Here is a 20,084-nt window from a genome sequence, read left to right as displayed (position 1 = left end):
GCCGGGGGCGGTTTGTACAGGCACCGCCCGCCATGTCTCCAGCCGCGTCCCACTGTTCAGCACAAGCACAGCGGGCAACAAAACCAAATAGCACAAATCGCTCCGTGCCATGCTATGCCCGCCAGCAAAGACCACAATACGGTAGACACCGGCCGGCCTCCACCTGCGCGCCGGCGCCGTTTCTCGGGCGGCGCTGCGCCCTCCTCCTCCAGGCCCTGCCCCTGCCCCTGTCCCATCGCACCCGAAACCCACGACCCATGGAGTGCAGAAGGGTTAGTTAAACGCAAAGAGAAAGGCAGGAATCAGGAATGTGTCGGATGCGACGGCATGGAGAGACGTTACCGCTGCTGTTGCTGCATCACTGAGTTCCTGCATTCTCCTCGGTGCCATCACCAGGGGGGAGCAGCATGTTACAATGCTCACGGCCTGTAGATGCCGCATACTCTCGTAAAGTTGCCGTCAAATCCCCATGCCAGGTGGGCGTGTGCCTGAAACGGTAAACCCCGCCAGCCAATCGTCAAGCCGGCTTCCCCCATTCCGCTTCGATGGTGAGTCATGGAGTGCAGGCTGCAGAGTGCCCCTGTTTAGGCGAGGGTCTCAGATGGATATGTTGGATGTGGGAGAGGAGTGGGAGGCAACCCCAGGTGACATGCCGTCCGGCTTAAGTCCGTCGGCGGGGGGAGGCAGCAGCAGCGGCCGATAGCCCCCACACACCCCGCTAACCGATCCCAAGTGGTCTTGAAGTAACTGAACCCACAGGGCGAAGGCGGTCCCGTAGCTGGATGGTAGCCGCTCCGTGCGGGCGGGGCGCGGCGCCTGGACGAGGGGGGGCTGAGGACCCTGGTTAACCCGAATAGGAGAAGATGAAAAAGGCCGCGGACACGCAACCTGGGGCGGGGCGGCCGATATGCGCGTGGCAGGACAAGAAGTGGGGATCGCCCGTGGCAGGTCCCACGCATGGGTCCCACGCCAGCTGGACAAACGCGCACCGCATATCGCGCCCCCCAGCCTTGTCCGCGCGGGCTCGGCAATACATAGGGTAATTAAATGTAGCCGCGTATTGCGAGCGCTAGGACTCCCATCGAGTTCAAATCGAATTCCCAAATCTGCCGTAAATTCGCTTCTGACGTCAGACAGAATCAGCCTCAATTCCTTACGCCAACGCTTCCATTGATGCCTTGTCTATTAGAAACAACACATTGACGGTCCTTCATGCTTAGGGGCCGGCTATCGGGAAGCGTACGGCGTGATATGGCGGTTTGGAAGATAGCTTTTTTGGCCGACACTGGTCTCCCACGAGCCGGCGCTCTGCTCCTGAGTGTCTTGATAAATGCAGGACGATAGGACTAGTGTTTATACGGGGGCCGCAGGCAGATAACGCTTGGCGGTTTGCGCACCCATTCCGATTTCGCCGGCCGGCCGGCTGAGAATCCTGGGCGCTGCGCCATAGATTTTTACACAATTCACGCAAGCTTTTACTTCACCACAACTACCCACAGCTATAATCAAGTACAGACGCAGGCACGACAATACGTTCTGACTCGAATGTGCTGCCTTTAGCCACTTAGTCTCTGATGAGCATTCTTCTCTGTTGCATAAGGCCTCCCGCTTCCACCGACAATGACTGTAAGGAAGAGCGGGGGCGGTGCAGCCTTGGGGAGCGTAATTCGGGTTCGCCGCACAAAGCCCGAACTGGAAGCTCGTTGGACGCCAGGACATCTACGTCGCTGGATAACAGCGGCGATGAGTCTTCAGCGCCCAGGCCTCTGCTCACCCTGGGCTCGTTGCGCGAGCGCAAGGCCCCGCCAAGGCTATCGGAGGACACGGTTATCTCAGCCCTTTCCACAACTCCCACGAGCCTGAACCCTCTGGCATTCTTTCTACCATTTGGAAGCGATGATGTGGATGAGGGTAGCGCTGGGCAGCCCGGCATGGATGCGTCGGAGTTTGGCAGCGCTCAGCCGCAGCCGCCCCGCAGCAAGGTGGAATTTGTGGACCTGTGTGGCTCGCTGGAGGACCTCTGCTACCTCGGCGAGGTGCGCTGTCTTAAAAAGTGCCTGGCCCTATATCTGCCAGATACGTCGTCTTCTTCCGTTGCCTTTTGGCGCGCTTCAGCTCTGGCTGCCCCTGCTGACGCGCAGGGTTCCAACGGAGTGGTCTACTCCGCGTCCTGGCATGGCGCGCGCGTTGCGGTCAAGGTGGGCAAATTGTCATGCGTATCGGGTGCCGGCGCTTGCCGTTACGATGACGCGTAATTGACCAGTCCAATATTATGTTCCGTTAAACTGCCAGTAATTTAGAGTGCTGGCGCTCTTGCGCAAGTCAGCGACAATGAGTGAATTCGCATTCCCGACGTCCAGCCTCCGCGGTCTTGTTGCAAGGAGTGGTGCAAGTACTTAGTCCTGAAAGTTGCAACAGGGGCCTGGCGCGACTGCTGAGGGGCTTTCGGGGTACCTATGGTCAGAAACGAAGGGCCGAAGTTCGTTTCCGAACGCTCAACAGCTCCTAGCTGAGTACCTCGACTCAGTCCAAAAAACATAAGAGAATAGCTGGGGTTATATGATATGCCTTAGAGAAAGCTCCGTCCAGCCAAGCCCTGCCGGCTGACTCTTTCCTGTCCGACTGTGCAATGGCGTTTCGCAGTTTCTGCTCGGGAACAACGACGACAGCACACACCTGCAGCGCTGCTTCACAGAAGCGGTGTTGACGAGAGTCTTAAGGTGAGTCTGGAAGTAGAGAAGGCATCGCCCAACGAACGCCATCGTATGGGCCATCCTGCGCGCCCGGCCGCCGGCCCTTCTCATTCTCTTTCCCCTTAACCCTCCCTCCCTCTCCTCCCTCTCCTCCGCAACAGCCACCCTTGCGTTGTGCAGTGCTTCGCCACTGCCATTGCGCAGCTCACGACAGAGGTGTGGGACGGCATCCAGGCGCGGTCCCGGCGGCACCAGTCGCTGCTGCAATCCACCTCCCTTGGCCGCGGGGCCGGCGCTGCCGTGGCGCCCCACGACGCCGCGGAGTCAGAGGCCCTGGCCCTGGAGCTGGCGGCGTGCCACGACCGGACAGAGGCTGCCATCCTGGCGGACCTCAAGTCCGGCCTGCGCGGCCGCTCGGCCACGTGTGGTGGCGGCGTCGGCGCCGGCGCCGGCGGCCTGCAGCCCAGCGTCAGCAGGCTGTCGTCGGCGCTGCACAACCAGCTGTCGGGAGTGCTGGGGCCGCTGGCGGCGGCGGCGGCGCTGCCACGCGTGCCCACGCCGCCGACGACGATGCCGCTGCGGCCGGGCTCCTCGCTGCAGCAGCCGGTACAGCAGCAGTCGCCCGCGCGGCAGTCGCAGCAGTCGCCGCACACGCCGTCGCAGCTGGCGCTGCTCCTTAGCGGCGCTGGCGGCATTGTCGCGCCGACGACCCCGGCAGGCGCTTGTGGGTCGGTGGCGACGCTCGTGTCTGGCGCGTTGTCACTGCCCAAGTGCAGCTCGATGGGCGGTGCCCGCACCAGCAGCTGCGAGGGCGACCTGCCTCGGCGCACCTCGCTTGCGGTCGACGGCGACGTTGTAGTTTGCAGCGATGGCGCAGCCGTTAGTGAAGGCGGCCGCGCCGCCGCAGCGGCGGCACAGCGCGCTAGCCTGGAAATGCCGCCGGCCGCGGCAGATGCCGCCGCTGGCGACGACGACGCTGAGGCGGCGCAGCCGCTGCCGGGCGAGGGCGTGAGCCTGATGCAGGCGCTTGTGGACCTGCGTGCGGAGCCGGGGCGGCATTGCACGGTGGTGGTGATGGAGTACATGGACGCGGGCACGCTGCACCACGCCATCGTGCGCGGCGAGTTCTGTGCGCGGCGCTCGCTGGAGCACCGCACCAAGCTGCTGGCGCTGCTGCTGACGGCGCAGGAGCTGGCGCAGGTGTGTGCGCGCGCGTGTGTGCTTGTGCAGGCCAGGGATATGCGGCGTGCTGGGGCTTGGATGCTCTGGGTGATTGTGCACACCGGTTCGTGATTTTTGCTTGAAATCATACCTCTTATCTTATGTGCACGTATGACGGCAACGCATGATGTGCCGACTCCAGCTTTCCGCTCTGATTGTTCTGACGCCCTCTCCTTCATAATGTTGGTCCGCACAGGGCATGGCGCACCTACACGGTCTGGACATTCTGCACGGCGACCTCAAGGTGCGCCTGACAGCGGCAGGCGTCCTGTGCTTGTGCCCCCGCGCCCCCATCTTCGTGTGACCTTGCGCTCCGTGCCCCCACCCCTGCCTCCTAAACCCGCCGTCTCTTGCTCCTCAACCCGCAGCCCACCAACGTGCTGCTCAAGGGCTCGCCCTGCCAGTTCGCGCCGACCGGCGCGGCGGGCGTCAATGGCTTCACCTGCATTGACCCGCGCGGCTATAACAGCAAGATCGCAGACCTGGGCCTGGCGCGGCCGTGCATTGGCGACACGACAGAGCTCACGTCAGACCAGTGGGGTGAGCGGCCCGGGCGGGCTATGGTGGCTGTGCTGCAGGCAGGCAGCCATGTAAATGTGGATGTGCCCTGTGTTCGCATTGCGTGCGTTTGTCTTCCTGACCTTACCGCTGCTGCTTGCCTCTTTATAATGTGTTGTGCAGGCGCGCTCGCCTACCTCGCCCCTGAAGCCGCCAAGGGCAGCTGCTGCAAGGCTTCTGACGGTGAGCCGGCGCTTGCTTTCCGTTCTTGTAGCGCGTCGCCACTCTGCCCCTCACCCATGCGAGCTACTAAGCCCATGCCGCGCGTTCCCGCTCCATTGTCCTTTAACCTCGTCCTAACGTCTCCTCGTCCTCTCACCGCCGTCTCGCAGTGTACTCGTTCGGCGTGATGCTGTGGGAGATGAGCGCCGGCGTGCGCCCCTACCTCGGCCTCACCACGCCGCAGGTCCTCATGGGCCTGGTCACTGGCACCCTCCAGCTGACGTGGCCCTCCGACGGCTCCATCTACGCGCCCCTGCGCAGCCTGGGCATCGCCTGCACCGACCCCAACCCCGCCGAGCGCCCCACGTTCGAGGTCGCCGCGCGCATCCTGGGCCGCATGGTCCGCCACATCCGTTCCGCCTCGGAGCCCCTGCGCCAGCGCCACTCAAGCGCCATGAGCATGGAGACCAGCGGCGGCTGCGGCAGCGCCGGCGCGCACTCGCCGGCCGGCTGCTGCGGCACCGGCAGCAAGCCCAGCGGCGGCAACGGCCTGCTCAACCACGCGCCGCGCAGCATGCCCATGTACATCCCGCCGCCGGGCGCTGGCGCCGGCTCGCGCCCCACCACTGGCTCCGGCCTCATGCCGCGGCCCAAGCCCATGTCGCAGGCGGAGGCCATGGCAGCCGGCATGCTGTCGGGCCCCGGCAGTCTCATGCAGATGCCAGCCATGGCGCCGGCCGCGGGCCAGGCCGGCGTGTCGTCGGCCGCGGTGGCGGCGGCACGGCTATCCACGTCCGGCGCCATGCAGCAGCCCGTGCCGGGGCCCTGGCGCGGCGCCGCAGGCGCCCCCGCCGCCGTCCCGGCAGCGGCGGCGGCGCAGCAGCAGCTCGGCGGCTTGTCCGCCGCAGCATACCCCCGCGCGCGCCTGGGCGGCAACGGTGGTTACTGCGGCGGCGCTGTGCTGCGGTCGCCTCTGGGCGGCACCGTTAGCTTCCGCCTGCCGCCCACGCAGGACAACGTGGTGCGCCTCGGCGGCGGCGCGGCGTTGGCGCCGGCCGTCAGCGGCGGCGCTGAGGGCGCGCCCCATGAGCCGCACGTCGGCGGCAGCGCGCAGGCGCTTCACACGCCGCGGCCGGGCTCCTCGCCTGCGCACTCGCACGTGCAGGTGTCGGAGCCCTACTTCCAGCCCTCCTCGCCGCCGCAGCACCTTCGGTGACCCTCCATCGCCCTCCGGTGCTGCCCACAAGGCGCGCGGCTGAGACTTATAGCGGGCTACCGGCGGCACTGCCAGCAGGCTAGGCTGGAGCGCGAGCGTAAGAGAAGCGACACGTACATGTGAGCGACACAGCCACGTCCATCAGGGATAGTGACGACGTGAGACTTAACGGCAACAGCGATGGCGACACCAGCGCATGCACATAACACTGATGACGACAAGGGTCGCGGCAGGTCAGGCTAAAAGGGCGGAGAAGAACTGAAAGCACATCGTACGAGCGGCATGGAGCTTCGAAGTCACAGCTCGGCGGGAGGGAGGAAGAGTTCCTGGGTGCTTTGGCTGGATTGTTCCGTGGAGCCTTTGTGATGGCTGCGAGTGGTGATTCTCATGCCTTTTCGCTCACTTGCGGGGGTTCACAAGATTGACCGATTGCATGCGAGGGGGCGCCACAATTTGCTTTGGCTGGCGAAGGCGTTCCTTTATGTGCGCCATGCGCCGTGCCTCAGCAACATTCCTGACTTTTACGGGCAGCGCCAAGTTGACTACTTTGACATGAGTGGACGGATGCGCGCGTAACGCAGCATCAGCATTTTGCGAGATTCTAATTTTGAGTAGTCTAGAGGATTGCGATTAGGGAAGAGTCAGATGGGGTTACAAGTATCACGTGCGCAACTACACACCCATACACGCCAAGTACTTGCACACGACTCCGCATGGGGTGGGGGGCCTGCAACATTACCGTACCTGCGCGCATCGGGTCGAAGCTGCTGAGGGGCAGGGTCGGTCGCGGGACACGTTGTCCGAACCGGTCCTGATGCCCGAACAGCTGATGGCAGGGCCGCACGGCTTCACGGCACACGGCTTACATGTCCCCATACCAAAGCCGCGGAGCTCCGAAGAGTACGCTGCCAGGGGTTATAAGTACTGATGGCGAGAGCTTCCTCGCATTTGTTCGTGTATCCCTCCGCACAATCTACAAGTGTGAATGGTTTCTAGCGGCTGGCCTGCGCCAGCCGGGTTCGTGTGCTTTATGTTGCTGCTGTTCACGGTTCTAGTACCTGAAGTTGCGTGCTGGTGCTGCTTGCACTGCACACGGTCACGAAGGACCGCACCAGAGCATGTGCGCGCTGGTTTTCCGAGGCTGCGGCTGGGGCCATTCCCCCGCGGCCCGGGGCCGGCGGCACACGTGTTTGGTGGACGTGCTGGTACATACTCGTCTGCGCGTTCTAGGAACACTGTGTGTGCATGAGACTCCGTAGCAGACAAGGTAACACGAGGCTTGTCTGCGCGTGCTGAGAGAAGGCGCAACAGCCAACCAGCGCTTACACGCAGGAGACGGATGGGGGTGACTGTTGCGCTCGCCAGCGCTTGTCGCGGCGGAGCGCGGGGGGAATGACGACGTGAACGTGCGTGTACTTACCGCAGTTGTACATTTCTGTTTTGTGTCGTGTGTGCGACCTGATCCTTCCTCTATTGCGAGTGTGTCTATGTGCGAACAGCTCTAGGCGGCGGCGGGTGCAGCGATGCGCTGCCCCTGTTGGGCCGACAGTGCCACGGCCCATTGCAGTCTACGCCTGAGAAGCAAGCGGGCGGTACCGTATTGTCGGTTGTGGACTTCACCAATGAATGGTTGGGCGCTGGCTGTGGCGGCGAAGACAAGACATAGGGGGTGCTGTGCCCGCAAGGTGGCAAATACGGCACTAAGCCACAGCCCACGTGGGTGTGGTGGGCTGGCATAGGGTTCTGCGTACGGCTCTGGTTTAACAGTTATACCGCTATCGCTATGAGACCGCTTCACTGAAGTGAGTGCGGACACTTGCGGTTGTTAGCTGCGGCTTCGCTGTAGCTGCTAATGAGCGTTTGGTTTTGAAGGGAGGCACGCATGTGTTGCCTGTCGCTCCTCCGTACTCGCCAAGCGCCACCGTGGGCGCGGCCGGTTGCACCGTCCTGACCTAGTGCATCCCTGAAGTGCACTCGGCGGCCGGGTGACATTGATGCACGGAAGACGCTGGCTCGTGGCGCACCATTGCTTTGCTTAGCAGCATGCGTTGGATGCATCCATAAAATGCACGTTTGATGCCACGCCCTTTACTGCTTCTGGTGATGCGGTCATGTCGGGCGTGTGATGGCTAGCACTACAATGGAACAATGGGCACTGATTGCGCCGCTGGCAAATAGTGGCAAGCTGGTGTATGATCCTGTTGGGGCCGCCTTACGAGCCGCGTGATGGTCTGGAGCGGCGTAGTAAGACGATTGCACTCCCATGAGAGGAGACGGTGCAAGGGCCGCAGGGGACGCCGCAGCTTTCCGAAGCCCTTTCGGCTTTCTCGCACTCTCACGTTTTTGCCATTTCCCGTTGCGGCGGCGAGGCGGGGCAGGGGCTGTGCCTTACCTGAGAAGAAGGATGCCGGTTCGAGGGCTGCCCCGAGCGATTGGCGCCCACGCCTCAGTGTGCAATCCAGGCGTGCGGAGTCTGGGAGCCCAGGGCGCGGCGGCTGGCTGTTTTATGCCTTTAGTGTTAAACGGTGACGGCGGTTGTGTGGCGGTGGTCGCAAGGCGGGCACACCTGAATGCAGGTGATGGGGCTTGCGAGTATTGCCCGGCTGGACCTGGGAGCCTGTACGTTGCGGCCGCCTGAAGACGGCAGTAGCAAAGTGCCAGTAACGTTTGTTTTGGTGGCACCTGTGGTCGGTCCTTCTGTACGTGAATGGTGTTTTGGTGTGTTCTTTGCTTGGTGGCTTGGAGGATGCATGCCAGGCCTGGTAGGGATTGTTGGTTCGTTGCATCCATGTCGTTTCATATGTGTGTAAGGTTTGGGGTGTGTGTGTGTGTGTGTGTGTGTGTGAAGACGAACGGCACTACTACTTTGCTGGCGCATCAGCAACAAGTGTCTGCTGCCCCGCCTGAGGTGGGGCGCCTGTGGACGTTGTGCGCGAACACATGGCGTGTTCGCAGGGCCACCTGTGCAAGCAAGGGCGCTGTCGTACTGCGCACGTAGCGAACAGAAGGTTAACCGCCAGGCCGAGACGGTGTGGGGGCCATTGAGTGGCGGTGGGTGGCTGAGTATTACAGTACAAATTACTTAATATTGGCATACTTTGCTACACGCAAAGGTTTTTGAGGGTTTCAGTCCATGGAAACGGACGCGCCACGCATGCAAAAACAAGGCGTAGCAGGAGCAGTAGCGGTGTGCGCCAGTTGGTGCGCCTGCTCTGAGGCATGTGCGTACTTGTCCCAAGAAGCACGTACGGTACGGTCTGATGCGTACCTGCCGATGTTGGAGCGAGCACCTCCGTTGAGGGTGAGGTGAGGCTGGTGCTTTCTTTGTGCGGTGCACGCTAAGTGGTGCATGCTTAGAGGATAGGCGGCTATTGCAGAGAATGCGGTGTTGGATTTATGTTACAATATGCTGTTGTATTGGACTTGAAGCCTGCGGGTGGTGCTATAACGGCGGAAGAAGAAGGGGCGAGCAGAGCACGCGGCTGCAAATTGCTGACTCGGCAACAATTCATCCGGAGATCTGAAGAAGAGCCTATCGTACGTGACGACGTCGGATACCTGTTGTCGGCTGCTGAGCGGTATACTACTGTGACCGCTTGAATTGAGAAGATTAATGGAGCACCTTTGCACGGGGGAGGAGAGCGTGGGTGTGCTAGTGTGTGCTGGTCTGGGCGGTCCCGAGTTTGGACGGGGCGGCACGCTCCTGGGTACTGACAACGTGTGTAAGCAAACTAACACGACACCACCACACCAACACACTTATACATGGTTGAAGCGCCGCACGTGCGCTCGTCTATCGAAACACCCTGGCACTGCCTGGCAGGGCGGGAAGAGAGCTCATGATCTTTCCCCATGAATCCATGATGATGTGTATGTTACAGGATTGGAAGTGCGTGTGCATTCTTTATCCACGTAACCAGCAGACTAACCGAACCGTTAGGGCTCCTCGTGTCTCCGGTCTGATCCACTATGTGTGCATAACGTGGCAGAGAGTTGAACGAGGGGTGGACGGGGTCGATCGAGGGGATTTCCATGTATAGGATGACCGAAGTCTCAGAACAGGACCGCCGATGGCACAGCAGCGTAAACGCGCTCGTCAAGAGGAGTGAATTGGCGCCACTTTGGTATTAAATGGAGGGGGTTTAACACATAACAAGGTTACCGTATGTCCGTGGGGGTCGGGGTCGGTTGTCCCCTCAAGCCAGGGGCGGGGGATTTCGGGGCATGGACGAGTCTGGCACTTTGTTTCCTACCCCCCCCCCCTGAGCCTGGTCTCATTTGATACGGCAACCATCAGTCCATGTCGCCGTACTCAGTGGGGCCGCTCATCCGCGCTGGCCGTGCCACCAGGGTTCGACTGGCGGCGCCAGGCGGCGCGGCGCCGCATGCGGTTACCAGGCCGGCTGAGCTGTTCACCACAATGTGTGACGCGCGGTATGCGGCGGTGAGGGAGGTCTTGAGGCACTCAATGCGGGCTGGACAGTCTCGGCTGTGTGAGCCGGCAGGGAATGGGAAGACGTACGGCAGGGCAGCATGACGGGCGCAAGTAAGCTGGCACTGCTGCTGGCTGTAGTATTGGGGCAATCAAGTGGGGCACGTGGGACGCGGTGGTGTGCCATCCATTGAAACGGAAGGCGCATGGTGCGTGCCGGCCCACTCATCCATCCATCCATGAGCGACAGCATTACTGCCATTTCTGACGCCGCCCGGAACTTCTCAAGCAAGGCCAGGTTGCCCGCATGAGCCTGCCCGCCGCCGACTTCCGACTGCTGCCCGAATACAAATAGTCACACATACAGGTGTTGCTTTGCTGCAACTAACCTCAACGCCATCTATCGCTTCTATCTCGTGCGTGTATGTGCATTGCACGGGCACGTGCAGGCTGATGAGGAGCCACCAACCGAGCCCCACCTCCGTCCATCTATCGCCGCTGCACTTGTTGCGCCTAGCTAGCTCGCTAGCAAAACCCCATCGCCGCCACGCACATGCAAGGCGACATGCATACCCCCCGCTTGTTTCAGCGGCGGGCGGCAGGCGCAATCAAGCTGCATTTCGACCAACCCGGGTTCACTCGGGGCGTGCCCATACACGCCGCACCGTCCAAAGACCAAACCTTGCCTAAGGCTTCTACATGACATATGTATGTTATGACTTGTTGTTTTAAGCCCTGGCGCGGCCTCCCCGCTCGCCGAGCTCGCGAAATGCAGCGACATGCCCCGACATTGTGCACGAAGAGCTGTTCTTAGCCCTCGCAAAGCCTTGAATTCCCATTCTTATAGCTGAAAGTAGACACGGCATCAATCACGGTTTGAAAAATGGCTCCTCGAGGGACCTCGGTCGCGAAATTGCCGGTCGGCAGAGCCTCACATTTTGCCCCGGGATACATTCCAATGCAACATTGGGTATCTAAATAACATACTGAGTGAGTTACTGCTCTCTCCAGCACACTTTGGCCCAATCGGACAGACACGCGCCCATCGGGCGCATGGCTGGCGGGCCAAAACCCGCCCATTTCGACCTCAGGCGAGCGCGGACCGCCCTCCCACTTGACCAGCAAGTCATTACTACATGCACGGAGGGGCTGACAGCGTGGGGGACTCAGGGGACACCAGTTTGGCCATGGGGACCCCCCTGCCCACCCCTATGACCCCCCGCACGGGAAGGGCCGTACGGCAGTGGTAGTACTGTCGGACGGTGAATCTGACACGACAGGCGAATTGTGGGGGGTAGGTAAGGTTGGTTTCCACGTCGGACTGTACTACCACGACTAAACACAGGTCCAAAGGTTGTGCAGTTTTGGGACGGTGCCCCAAACTGAAGTGAACCCGGGTTGATTTCGACCCTACCTCGGCTGCCAGCCGATGCATGGCGACCCACTCATCTACCGCACGCTCTACTGCTGACGCTAGCGGACAGAAATCAATAGATGACGATGACGGGCGACGGCGCCGCAGCCAGCTATCGCAAGCGCTGCTATCTAGCAGCAAGTGAATGTCGCCCATGTACGAGAGTCATCCAATACAGCCAAGCAGCAGCGTGGCCAGCACCAGCACCCGCACGCACGCAGCTAGCAGCGGGGGCAGCACCGCGGCACTGTGTGTGCGTGTGTACCTGCGGGTTACGGCGGGTCACATGCATGCAGGCATCTATCTGGGAATCGGGCAAGCAGCGCGCAGCAGGGATGTGATGCTAGAATGCTTACAACCAATGAACCACCGTGCGTGCGTGCGGCGGGTGGCCCGACTCCCCTTGGTGGTAATAACATTACACACACGCACACGCACACACACACACACACACACACACACACACACACACACACACACGCACGCATGCATGCATGCAGACGGTGTGCTCATCGTTATGCAGCAAGTAATAAGAGGAGCAGGAGGAGCCCACACTCTACCCCCATCCAATCGTACCGCCGGACAATACGGTCATCTGTTACCGAACATTCAGGCTAATCGGTTACCGGACAATGCGATTTAATAAGGGGACAATTCGTCCGGTAAAGTAGAGTCCGGCGCTTTCAGACATTGTCCGGTAAGGTCGCGCACCAATGTCCGGTAGGGTGGTGCACGATTGTCCGGTAGGTTTCAAGCATTGTCCGGTAGGTTTCAAGCAATGTCCGGTAGCTTTGAAGCAATGTCCGGTAAGGTAGTGTGCCAATGTCCGGTAGCCAGCTGCACCCAATCCACGCCGTGCCAGTCACCTCGCTCGGTAGCTCAGTCGCCGCCACTCTCCTCAACAGCAGAGCTTTCTTCCCTACTTGTGCCACTTTCACCCCGATGTGCCAATCGATCACCACCCAGCCAGCCAGCCAGCGAGGTATCACCGACCTACCTTGCACAGGGCGCCCGCGGTGATTGACACTTACGGCAGCAGGCGCACGGCAATCGGCTGGGTAGAATTCACAGCGCGCGCAGCCATTTCGCGTGCCTTTGCAGTCTGCCGGCGCGTCTGGGGCCCCTGCTGCTTCTGCCCCTGCTGCTGTCCCTGCTGTAGCAGCTGCTGCAACTGCTGCTGCATCTGCTGTTGTCCCTGCAGCATCTCCTGCATCTGCTGCTGCATCTGCTGCTGCCCCTTCTGCAGCTGCTGCTGTCCCTGCTGCAGCTGCTGCAGTCCCTGCTTCAGCTGCTGCTGTCCCTGCTGCAGCTGCTGCACGATCTGCTGCTGCCCCGGCTTAAGCTGCTGGATATTCTGGTCGAGCACAGCGCTGGCGCCCTGCATCGTGATGTGCTTCACCTGCACACACGTGTGTATGTGGGGTGCGTGGCTCATCAGGTGGTTGCCTCATCTAGATCGACTGATGACATCACAGTTTCCACGGCTCACAAGGATGAGGTGTGCAGATGGATATACGTAGTTTTGAAGCAATTACAACAAAGCATTATTGGCAGGCGGGTGGGCGGGTGGTGTAGCTTATGGTGTTGCGGTGTGGCATAGAGCTATAGCTAGTGCCAAAGGTGTGTGCCTGCATGCTCTCACAGACTACACGGACGCTGGGGCTGGGGCTGCTGCTGCTGCGTGTGTGGCTTGTGTGGCTGGATGGAGGGTGCTCTCGCCATACACGCACACACATGCACATACGTACGTACGTATGTGTAAGCCATGCAGCAACCATCCCCATCACTCCCCGTTTAGCCAAATTCATCAAGGAAAGCTCTTGACACACAGGCAGGGTTCGAGTTGGACCGGTGGACTAAGTGGACGTGCTGCGTGTAACGGAACGTGACGAGTTCTCGTTTTGACATCAGAAACATGTACATGCAATCGACTTATTCAAGCAGGTATTCGCTGAAAGCAGGGATTGTGCAGGGCTCACTACTCTGCAATCCCCATCGATCGATACCCTTCACCCTCAAAGCCAACCTCCCAATATATGCTTGCCTTACCTTAAATAGCATCACAAAATAAACCTTTAAGGCGGTGGGATGTCGCGCTCGTCTGTGAGCAGGTCTGTGAGGTCGCCGGCAGCGTTAAAGTGGCTCATTAATAGACAGTAACAGCCTACGACCTTATGGAGTAGAGGTACTATGCGAAGGCCGAAGGCATAGGCGTCGCGACGTCACTTGGAAAATTATGGAAGGGTTTCCACAGGTGCTCGCTTTCCGGAGGGATCGACTGTTCAATTAAACATGGTCGACTAGTGAGAGTAGCACGAATTGTTATAGCTCTGCTATAATTCAGTATGGCTGTCAAGGAGCGGCTGTCAAGATTCAAAAACTCCAGGTGGATGTGTGATGGGACAGGGTTCAGGCAGGTTGGCGAGGTCCCGTAGGGTGCAGCTGATGCCCAGACCCGTAAGCAGACAGCAAACAGTTTGCGGCGGCAGATTCAAAAACTCCAGGTGGATGACCTATTGACCTGTCCCGCATGGGATCATCAGAGACATTGCTGCATTTGTCTTATGCTGTAATGCTCCCAGCCTGTGGCGTGTCGACATCATTGCAATCTTCTCTTCTTTGGCGCGTGTGCAACTCACAAATGTGCAATTCACTTGCAGATTCACTTGGTCTCTGGGCACTCGCCGGCTCAGCAGGAAAGCGGGTAGGGGGGAAACGATGGTAGGGACCACGGAGGGGAGGGTTCAAGAGGGCGGCGAGAAGGGGCCGGCTGTGCTTGCGTTGATTTTACGATGGAGTCCTGGGGTGTTGGTGGGTTAATCAGTAAAGATGGCTAGAGTACAGTACAGCTGAAGTCCTTAAATCATTTTCGCGACGGGACTTGCTAGCAATAGCTCATATGATGGAGGCTGGTGCAAGGCGTGTTCTGTGCGTGTTCTGTGCGTGCCAGGCACGGCCCAGGGGAGGCAAGGGTGGGTGTGCTGGCCTAGGAGGTCCTGAGTTTGGACGGGGCGGCACGCTCGTGGGTGCTGGCAACGTTGTGGCGTGTGAACAAACACACTTGCACGTGCTTGAAGCGCCGCACGTGCGCTCGTCTACCGTAACAGCCGGGTCCCTTCTTATCCAGCCGTGATAGATCAGTCCATGTCGCCGTCAGAAGCGGGGCTGCTCCCCAGGCATGCAGCTTCACGGCTCCACCACTACCTACTGCCCCCCGCGACTGTGCCTCAAAGCTTGTGAGCTTGTCTGTCGAACTTCGAGCCCCCTCCGGCATTCACCCTATTTGGGCAGAGCCACGAGCCCCCGGGCTAGCCAAATTCAGCAGCTGGTACTCAGCCCCGCTGCACCTCGAGACCCCTCAAGACAATCTTTCTCGAAAAGGCATCTCCAGCTCAATAACAGCTCATGAAGTGCTGTGGTATTGACCCACTCCAACAATGCAATACGGTATCGAAGCATCCGCACGCACCGTCTACCGCTTCACCCGCTTCCCAGCTTTGCTCTCACCATCGCCGCAGACCGGACACAGCCGCCAGCCAGCCAGCCAAGCCAACATCACCTCATTCCGCCTCCATCGCGGCCACAGGCCCGCGCGCTCTCCCCGCCGCCCGCTTCTCCGCCCGCGCGCTCTTCGCCCCCACCTTTTGCTCCGCCGCCGCCGCCCCCGGTGCCGGCTGGTCCGTGGCCACTCCCGCCAGGTCAATGCCAGCCTCTGCCATCGCGTCCCGCACCCAGCCCGGCACGTCGCCGGCAGGGAACATGGTCCGCAGGTACTCACGCACCCACTCGGGGAAGCGTTGCTCCTGTGCGAGGAGTGTGGGTGTGAGGCGGCGGCACGCGAGTGTATAAAACCCGGGCGTGGGTTCGCGGCGAGATGCTGCAGGCTTGATAGGCAAGCGGACTGCTTGAGTGCGGCCCCTGCAGTGCATGCTCATGAGCGGCCCTGTGCAGCTGCCCTGGCAACCCAAGCGCCTCCGTCCCTGTCCCAGCCCCACCGCGCCGGCGCCGCCGCGCCTACCTCGATTGCGGCCCGCATGCGGCGTGTGAGCGCCTGCGTGTAGGCTATGTTGTGGTAGGTGACCAGGATGGCGGCGGAGGAGATGCCGCGCGTGACCACGTTGTGCAGGTAGGCGCGCGTGTAGCTGCGCGTGTGTTAATAAGCGTGTGTGTATGTATGTGTTAGAGAGAGAGTGTGTGTATGTGTGTATATGTGTGTACGTTACGGGGAGGATGCGATGGTCTCCTTGATCGTGTACACAGCCCAAGAGACAGGGGCAGGTTAAACGTAGCTAAGGTAGGCGACGAATAGTAGGCGAGTCAACGAATAGAGGGCGCGGGATGGCGTTGTGTGTAGGGCGCACATTGAGGCGCCGACCCGCACTCACTTCTTGCACACCATGCAGCCGCAGCTGGAGTCCAGTGGTCGGAAGTCGTGAGCGTGTGCGGCGTTCTTGAGCTTCAGCACACCCTGATGGGTGGAGGTTGGGTTGGGTTGGAGTTGGGCGGAGTTTGGAGAGCCCCCCAGCGGTGGACAGTTTTTGCGAAGGGCTTCAGGAGTACAGTGCCGTTCCTCATCCCCCTAGTACTTTCAAAACATATGCAGTAGCGTAAGTGTGTGTACGCACCTCGGGTACCAGTGCCACGCCGAAGCGCGCTGTACGGGTGGGGTAGACCGAGTCGAACATGTCAGCTCCCAGCGCCGAGCACACCTGCACGCACACACATGAGCAACTGTTCCTCACGAACAGCACAGCGGCACGAAGCAAATCAGGGCAAGTTCAACGCCTGAACAAGCCAACTTACCGTCTGAGACGTGGAACCACGACCGCGCCCACTCACACCCACACCCGCAGCTCCACACCCTCACCCGCCCCCACACCCGCCCCCACACGCCACACGAGTTCAGCACCCGCATCCCATCCCAAGGCCACACACACACACACACACACACACACATCCGTAAGTAACTCCGGCGTCGTCTGGTCGGGCTGTCGTTTTAATTTTACACACACACACACACACACACACACGCACCACGATGTCCAGGGGGTAGCCTATGCCCATGACGTATCGCGGCTTGCCGGGCGGCAGCCCCGTGTGCGGGTGCGTGCACTGGGCCACCACGCGCCAGAAGTCGTCTTTCGACTCGCCGCCCGCCAGGCCGCCAACGGCGTAGCCGGGCAGGTCCCGCTCCACAAGTTGCTGGGAGAGAGATGTTTGGGCAGGGCAGGGGGAGGATGAGGAGGATGATGAAGGGAGGGAGGAGGAGGCAGAGGAGATTGAGCAAGGCGTGGCATGAGGCTAGGATCCCGAAGCTGCAATACAGGCCTGGCCACTCCGCGCCCGAGCCGCATTTGCAGGGGGCAGCGGCGCATCCCACGCTGCAGCCCAAACGTCCCAGCCAACCCCATCAAACCCTTGCCCATTCGCCGGCCACGCCTCCGGTGCCTTCCGCCTCCCCTACCCCCACACCTGCACCCATGATGGAGCTTGTTCGTTGGGCTCGGGCGTGTGACCCCACCTGTATGCTGATCTGCCGCAGCCGCGTGTCCAGTCCGCCCTGCACGATGGCGAAGAGATTCTGCTCCGTGGGCCGCGAGTGGGCCGAGATGCAGCGATCGATCCAGCGGGTGGTGCGGTGCGTCGCCTCCTCGAAGCGGGCCGGGTCGCTGCGGCGTGCGGCAAGGCAGCGGTTGGCGCAGGACGTGGGTTGCAGGGCGCGGCTAGTACACCGGGGTTTGTGGTGGTGAACGGCAGCATGAGAACAGGCTGCCGAGCTTCTGCCGCCGCCGCCACCTGCCCTCCCGCGCTAGGTGGCATTGTCCGACCATCCTATCCATGCGACTCCCCACTACCTACGTCATGCCCCGCACACAATCGCGTACACGCCCACACCTTCACCCCCACTTCAAGATATACACACACGTACTCCCCCACATTCATCCACACTCTTTCACCATACGCTTCTGCACAACTCCACTGACACACAACCCCTCTTACTTTGTAGTTGTGGGCACCACGTCGTCAAGTGCCATGATGATGTCGGCGCCCAGCCGGTTCTGGATGGCGATGGACTGCTCGGGCGTGAGCAGCATGGCGGAGCCGTCGATGGGGCTCTGGAACGTGACTCCCTGCTCCGTGATCTCAGCCAGGTGCAGCAGCGACACCATCTGGAAGCCGCCGCTGTCTGTCAGCATGCCGCTGCAGGTGGATGCAGGCATGTGGGGCGTGGGGGCGTGGGGGCATGGACGGGGGGGGGGGGGGGGCTGAGCGCGGACGCGGGGGCGTATTTTGAAGGCTCAGGCACAGCCCGCCTCTCCACCGCCCGCCCACCTACCTCCAGCCACTACCCCATCTCCCACCAACCCCACCCCCTGCCCTCCCGCCCCACCTCCCCCACCTCCCTCACCGCATCCCGCCTCCCAGCTCCCGCCCCACCCTGCCTCCCCAACCCCGCCCGCCCCGCCCACCGCTGCCAGTTGATGAAGCCGTGCAGCCCGCCCATCTCCGCCACCAGCTCGCTGCCGGGCCGGTTCTCCAGGTGGTAGGTGTTGCCCAGGATGACGTGGCAGTCCAGCTCAACCAGCTGGGCCGTGGTCAGGCCCTTGACGGAGCCTGCGGCGGGGATAGGGGATGTCAGCATGAGGGGATTGGGATGAGTGGGTTGGAATAGGGCTTGGGGAAATGAGGGATAGGGGACAGGGGATAGGGGTTGGAGATTTTTAGAAGTCCTGCTGCCAGTCACCAAAGAGGTTAGATGACGCGTTCTGTCGTGCTGCCCAGCACACGGAGGGGCACACAAGCACACGCACGCGCGCATAAACACGCGCCCGCACCCGTACACGCACCCTGTGTCCCCACTGGCATGAACATGGGCGTGTGGGCGGTGTAGTGCGGCAGTGCCATGCGGCTGGAGCGGGCACGGCCCTGGGTCGCCACCACCTGCAGGCAGGGCCAGGACAGGAAGCGCGTACACACACGACACGACACGACACGTGAGGTAAATTGCAGCAACGCCTGGGTGGTGGATCCAAGCCAGATTCGGGTCCTGATCCGGGTTTGACCCCTTCGTGCTTGCGCGCTTTAGTTGCCTAACAAAGCACCCATGACACGTGGCAGAAGAGCACAAGTGAGGGCACCACTGTTCGTGCTGCATGTGTTGTGCGTGTGCGTGTGTGTATGTGTGTGTGTGTGTGTGTGTGTGTGTGTGTGTGTGTGTGTGTGTGCGTTAAAGAGCACAAGGAAAACATTGCGCAAAGACAGTGTGTGCGATGATGTGTGTGCGTGTGCGTGTGCGTGTGTGTGTGTGTGTGTGTGTGTGTGTGTGTGTGTGTGTGTGTGTGTGTGTGTGCGTGTATGTGTGTGGTATGCGCTGCAGAGTTATGGACATATGTGTGTATGTGTAAATGTGTGTGCGTGTTTCATACCAAGCGCAATGAGCGCGCGTGACGTGTGCGGGGTCAGAGCACGAATGTGCTGTATTTATGAGCTGCGCCGCGCTGGTGAACGGACGGAGCTGGAGGCGGACTGATGAGGATTGCGGTGGTGGTGGCGGTCGTGGTGCATGTGCGTGTGTCAGGCTGCACGCTCACGCATAAATCCGGCCTGTAGGACTTGGCGCATCTGTGAGTCCACCCGGCGGGCTGCTTTGCACTGCTTTGCGACAGTGCTGGCCAGGTGTGTGTGTGTGTGTATGCTGCCGGCGGCGAGGCGGCGCCCCGCGCACGCCTGGCGCGGCCCTGCGCCCCACCCGTGGCGTGTGGGGATGCAGGTCGTGCCATGCTGCTGCTGCGGTGAGCCGCTGAGCCCGCGCATTGTTCCGCAGGCAACGCCCGCCCCTCGATCCCCTTTCCCCCTTTGCCCACGCAGCTCAGACTAACTGGCAGGCCAGCCGGCATGCGGACCAGGCCTTCACAAACATGTAGGCTCCCAGGCAAGCCGTGCATGATATGAAGCCGCTGAGTCCCAAGGGGAAGACTGTCGGTGCCAGCGCTAATGTGCGGCCCCTCGAGAGGGAGTCCGTCAGGCACACACGCGAAGCGCCGCCGAGCCAGAACTCGGCCCGACATTCTCAAGTCTCATTCTGACAGCAATTCCCCACAGCGTTGTATCATGACGCTTATCAGTATTGAGGGCCACGCACCTTGAACTTCAGCGCCGGGCTGTCCGAGCTTGGCAGCGCCGCTGCTCCGCTACTAGTGCTCGCCATGATTTTTAAACGACTTATGAGAGACATAAACTGTCGCGTGTAAAAAGTTAAAGGCAGCCGAAGAATGGTTTTACCCCTTCACATTGAGGTCAGTGTTGCATCAAAATACATGTTTCATGCTCATTAATGATAGGCACCTCTTATAAAATGCTCAAGTCGCCGACCTGCTCCACCATGGG

The 20,084-nt window shown here is 60.9% G+C and overlaps 4 protein-coding genes across 4 annotated transcripts; 2 read left to right on the top strand and 2 right to left on the bottom strand.

Annotated features, from left to right (window-relative positions):
- The first annotated feature begins 1,111 nt into the window (after positions 1–1,111).
- On the top strand, positions 1,112–5,867 carry CHLRE_12g558300v5 (uncharacterized protein). The gene is made up of 8 exons (XM_043069133.1): positions 1,112–2,036; positions 2,142–2,198; positions 2,644–2,720; positions 2,855–3,893; positions 4,111–4,158; positions 4,283–4,454; positions 4,596–4,655; positions 4,805–5,867. The coding sequence occupies exons 1-8, from the start codon at positions 1,575–1,577 to the stop codon at positions 5,848–5,850; spliced, it is 2,961 nt and encodes a 986-aa protein (XP_042918870.1). The 5' UTR covers positions 1,112–1,574; the 3' UTR covers positions 5,851–5,867.
- Positions 5,868–5,931: 64 nt separating this feature from the next.
- On the top strand, positions 5,932–9,774 carry CHLRE_12g558352v5 (uncharacterized protein). Its single transcript, XM_043069135.1, has one exon. The coding sequence runs from the start codon at positions 6,717–6,719 to the stop codon at positions 6,903–6,905; it is 189 nt and encodes a 62-aa protein (XP_042918869.1). The 5' UTR covers positions 5,932–6,716; the 3' UTR covers positions 6,906–9,774.
- A 684-nt stretch (positions 9,775–10,458) lies between these two features.
- On the bottom strand, positions 10,459–14,551 carry CHLRE_12g558350v5 (uncharacterized protein). The gene is made up of 2 exons (XM_043069134.1): positions 13,746–14,551; positions 10,459–13,095 (listed from the first exon to the last, which is right to left on the bottom strand). Exons 1-2 carry the CDS (start codon positions 13,755–13,757, stop codon positions 12,724–12,726), a joined length of 384 nt encoding a protein of 127 aa, XP_042918868.1. The 5' UTR covers positions 13,758–14,551; the 3' UTR covers positions 10,459–12,723.
- A 193-nt stretch (positions 14,552–14,744) lies between these two features.
- On the bottom strand, positions 14,745–20,021 carry CHLRE_12g558400v5 (uncharacterized protein). Its single transcript, XM_043069137.1, has 10 exons — positions 19,840–20,021; positions 18,545–18,638; positions 18,167–18,311; positions 17,697–17,897; positions 17,218–17,365; positions 16,731–16,898; positions 16,322–16,405; positions 16,082–16,164; positions 15,715–15,838; positions 14,745–15,499 (listed from the first exon to the last, which is right to left on the bottom strand). Exons 1-10 carry the CDS (start codon positions 19,903–19,905, stop codon positions 15,257–15,259), a joined length of 1,356 nt encoding a protein of 451 aa, XP_042918867.1. The 5' UTR covers positions 19,906–20,021; the 3' UTR covers positions 14,745–15,256.
- Between the last annotated feature and the right edge of the window lie 63 nt (positions 20,022–20,084).

This window comes from Chlamydomonas reinhardtii, chromosome 12, assembly GCF_000002595.2.
Source record: "Chlamydomonas reinhardtii strain CC-503 cw92 mt+ chromosome 12, whole genome shotgun sequence".
NCBI classification, from domain to species: Eukaryota; Viridiplantae; Chlorophyta; class Chlorophyceae; order Chlamydomonadales; family Chlamydomonadaceae; genus Chlamydomonas; species Chlamydomonas reinhardtii.
This window is presented reverse-complemented; position numbering and strand designations above follow the sequence as displayed.

Bases quoted from the DNA above. Each gene is read 5' to 3' on its own strand.
- CHLRE_12g558300v5 (XM_043069133.1), top strand. From the start codon at position 1,575: ATGAGCATTCTTCTCTGTTGCATAAGGCCTCCCGCTTCCACCGACAAT. The intron at 4,455-4,595 runs GTGAGCGGCCCG...TGTGTTGTGCAG, and splicing joins GCTCACGTCAGACCAGTGGG to GCGCGCTCGCCTACCTCGCC. The intron at 4,656-4,804 runs GTGAGCCGGCGC...GCCGTCTCGCAG, and splicing joins CTGCTGCAAGGCTTCTGACG to TGTACTCGTTCGGCGTGATG.
- CHLRE_12g558352v5 (XM_043069135.1), top strand. From the start codon at position 6,717: ATGTCCCCATACCAAAGCCGCGGAGCTCCGAAGAGTACGCTGCCAGGG.
- CHLRE_12g558400v5 (XM_043069137.1), bottom strand. From the start codon at position 19,905: ATGGCGAGCACTAGTAGCGGAGCAGCGGCGCTGCCAAGCTCGGACAGC. The intron at 17,366-17,696 runs GTAAGAGGGGTT...CGCACGCCGCAG, and splicing joins GTGGTGCCCACAACTACAAA to CGACCCGGCCCGCTTCGAGG. The intron at 16,165-16,321 runs GTGCGTACACAC...TCCACCCATCAG, and splicing joins GCGTGGCACTGGTACCCGAG to GGTGTGCTGAAGCTCAAGAA.